At 29.8% G+C, this 3,866-nt stretch overlaps 1 protein-coding gene across 2 annotated transcripts in view; it reads left to right on the top strand.

Annotated features, from left to right (window-relative positions):
• The window catches only part of LOC106472153 (carboxy-terminal domain RNA polymerase II polypeptide A small phosphatase 1-like), a 46,862-nt gene that overhangs the window by 27,329 nt on the left and 15,667 nt on the right, over window positions 1-3,866 (top strand). For both annotated transcript variants that reach the window (XM_022400746.1, XM_013932783.2), the window contains 2 exons: window positions 1,358-1,485; window positions 1,971-2,072. In XM_022400746.1, the coding sequence (XP_022256454.1) occupies window positions 1,358-1,485; window positions 1,971-2,072 (230 nt within the window). The remainder of the gene's footprint in view (window positions 1-1,357; window positions 1,486-1,970; window positions 2,073-3,866) is intronic.

The raw sequence follows: 3,866 nt of genomic DNA, 5'->3' as shown, positions 1-3,866 counted from the left end.
TCAATTTACAATACATTTACACATGGAACTACTCATTGGTAGTCTCTTCAACTTACAATACATTTACACATGGAACTACTCACTGGTAGTCTCTTTCTTCAATTTACAATACATTTACACATGGAACTACTCACTGGTAGTCTCTTCAACTTGCAATACATTTACATGTGGAACTACTCACTGGTAGTCTCTTTCTTCAATTTACAATACATTTACACATGGAACTACTCACTGGTAGTCTCTTCAACTTGCAATACATTTACATGTGGAACTACTCACTGGTAGTCTCTTTCTTCATTTACAATACATTTACACATGGAACTACTCACTGGTAGTCTCTTTCTTCAATTTACAATACATTTACACATGGAACTACTCACTGGTAGTCTCTTCAACTTACAATACATTTACACATGGAACTACTCACTGGTAGTCTCTTCAACTTACAATACATATACACATGGAACTACTCACTGGTAGTCTCTTTCTTCAATTTACAATACATTTACACATGGAACTACTCACTGGTAGTCTCTTCCTTCAACTTACAATACATTTACACATGGAACTACTCACTGGTAGTCTCTTCCTTCAACTTACAATACATTTACACATGGAACTACTCACTGGTAGTCTCTTTCTTCAATTTACAATACATTTACACATGGCAATTTTTACTGATAGGCTAGTCCTTTGATGTACAACATACTTACACGTAGAACTACTTACTGAGCTTGATAAGACTTATAGTTAAGATTACACGTTAGAACTGGGCAAGTAGTGGAATGTGCTAATTCATTAATCATTGGTTTCATTAATTAGTTACATTCAACTATCTGATTATTTTCACATGTGATAATTAAGACAACTCCCCACAAAAAACAAAACAAACTTATAATGCTAAAAATTCAAAACATGCAGTGAGCACAGCATAGATAGCCTCTTTTGTAGCTTTGTTATTAACAACAAACATAATGGCAATATTTCATTTACATGGATAGTTGGAATGATTAAAAACAGTAATAGTCGATTACATTAATTTGAATTAATTAATTATTTTCATGACATTCATCTATTTAATCATCATTTTGATTAATCAGTTATTTTATGTGACTCTAATTGATGTAATCTCTGCTCGTAGGTAATCAATTAATCCACTTAATCTCACCCAGTTCTAATACATATGCAGCTATTTACTGATAGACTAGAATTATTTTTTAATATTTAATTATTATTATTGCTAAAAATGTGCATTATATATGGACAGTAAAACAGCTTTATAAAATTAATCATTAAGCTACTATCTGAAAGTATGATAGTTGTACAAGTTGAAGTTTATGCAATTTTTTTTCCTCAGTCTATCCTGTTATAAGGAAACCAAGGAAGAAAGGGCTATTGAGTACACTGCTGTGCTGTTTTGGTATAAATGTTGGTCGGTCAAATCCTCCAATCTACGCTGAGGAAAATGATAGGTATCTTTCCAAGGTATGTGGTTTTGATTAGTTTGTGTAATTTGTTAAACATTTTTCAAGTTTGTGGTGTTAACCTTGTATAACAGTAAATGTACATTGTAATAGCTCAAAGTAGTCTGCATTTGTATTTTTAAAAAAATTGTTTTAGAAGCAACATAGTGTTATTTTCTTTCTGTCAAAAAAAAATTAATTCTGTTAATAAGAAACAGAAAGTCAATTATTAACATTTAATATATGTACTTTATGGTTTTAGTTTGAAATCCCATATAAATATTAGTTTTTTTTCAGTGTATGGAGGCAGTGGGTATTTTAAAATTTGTTTTTAAGAAATTTTTCTTGTGCCATGAAATGAACTGTTTTATTTTGCTATGTGTAGGTAAATTCCATAGAATTGAAATATTGTTCAGGTATTTCAAAAACTAAAATTGTAAAATGTATTACACATGTAAATAACCAAATTATAGAAATAAATATTTGTTTTAACTGTCAAATCTTCAGATACCTGGGACTTACCTACTTCCTCCAGCTAGATGTCAGGATGTCCACAAAATGTGCATGGTCATAGATTTGGATGAAACCCTGGTCCACAGCTCATTCAAGGTATAATTAAATTAATTCACTGCAAGCATAAACTAACTACTCACTAAATGTCTCTGCAATATTAGCATCCTTTAACTCTCACAACACGTAGGCTTGGTCAATTTGACTGACCACATGAACTCTCGCTCAAAGTCCTTATAGACTTGATACTGTTAACTTTTAATATAGTGTGTGTATATTTTCACAAAATTTGGCACTCTTTCAGTAAGCTTTATATGTCTTTCACATACAAAAAAATCATATTTTTCAGTGAAGTATCTTTAATGAACTAAAAATAGATTTTTCCTTGAATATATTGAGTATTTGTTTTGAATAGTCCATGTGCAAAGTGATTTTGATGTTAAGATTAAAAATACTTTTATTCATCTCAAAAATCTCAAATTTCATTTGTGTAATCTATAAAACCTCCTAAATTGATTTCAGATGTTTGTTTTCAGTAAAACTTTATATTCTATCTGTAATTATCTCTACCCTAACTTTATACAAGGTTGGTTAATTTGACTGACCTAATAACTGCAAAAAAAAAATCAAAATAAATCTAAATTATCCTCTTTTTCTTTCTAGAATGACTTCAAATATAGTGTGAAACTACATTTGTTTATCCTAAGTAGCTTTAAACTTGTAACCATATACATCTATTCATAATTAAATGTTATTGTTTTATTGAAAGGTGTCTGTGACTACTATTATAAGTTGTAAATCACTTGGGAAATGTGCAGCTTACATTACACTATTGAATTACATTACGCACGAGCTACTCCGAGTTGCTTGCTTGCGTGCCTCATGAAATATTTTTATTAAATTATTATTATTATTGTTTATTTTTTGTAGTCTAACCTTAATTATCCTAAAGAGAACCCTATTTTTACATTTTAGTTACTTTTATAATAATAAATAAAGAATAAACATGAAAAGTAAGAAATAGAGTACTTACCCACTTCTTTTTTTTTTTTATGCCTTTTATTGTCAATGATACTTAACCCTACTTTTTTTATACTATTGGTAGTAATGCACTAAGTAATTTTTATTTAATTATATATTGCACCAAAGAACATAGACTGATAAAATGCAAAATGTAGACAATTTCCCCTAACTCTCAAAATTGTTCTGGCTTTTTAACTATGCGACAAAAGCCATTACAAATTCATCCAAGCTAGTCGTGACTTTCCCACAGGAATGAACCATGTATTATAAGTGAAACTGATGCTAATTTGTTCAAAACACAGTGTTATATAATATGGGAAATTCAGGATTTTTTAAATTATCGCCTTATAGAATTAAGAACTTCAAACTTAAACTATGGATTATTAGCTAAGATTTTGTACTATACTAATTGTAAGTAAGACACAAAAACCTTGTGTCGTGTACAGTAAAGGGTACCAGTGGCGATGTGGTTAACCCCATTGCCCCAGGTACCCTTTACTGTAAAGGTTTTCATCTATCAAATGATGTATTGTATAACGTTGTGTTGTGAACAGAAGATCATCAATTTCCTTCACAGTACAAGATTCGTTCCCATGGGAAAGTTAACGACTAGCTTGGATGAATTTTTAATGGCTCTTGTTGCACAGGAAGAAAATCAGGAAAAGTTTGAGAGATAAGTCTATATTCTTTGGTGCATTATTTAATTAAATCAAAATTATTAAGTGCATTACTGTCTATAGTATAAAAAACAAAATTAAAGTTAACTCTCTTCAAAAACCAGAGAGTAAGGAAAATGAAGATTGGGTAAGTACTTTATTTCATCTTTTTCATATTTATTCTTTATTTATTATTATAAAAGTAACTAAAATC

This window comes from Limulus polyphemus, unplaced genomic scaffold (assembly GCF_000517525.1).
Source record: "Limulus polyphemus unplaced genomic scaffold, Limulus_polyphemus-2.1.2 Scaffold5120, whole genome shotgun sequence".
NCBI lineage: Eukaryota > Metazoa > Arthropoda > Merostomata > Xiphosura > Limulidae > Limulus > Limulus polyphemus.
Note: the sequence above shows the minus strand (reverse complement) of the source record. Positions and strands in the feature narration are given on the sequence as shown.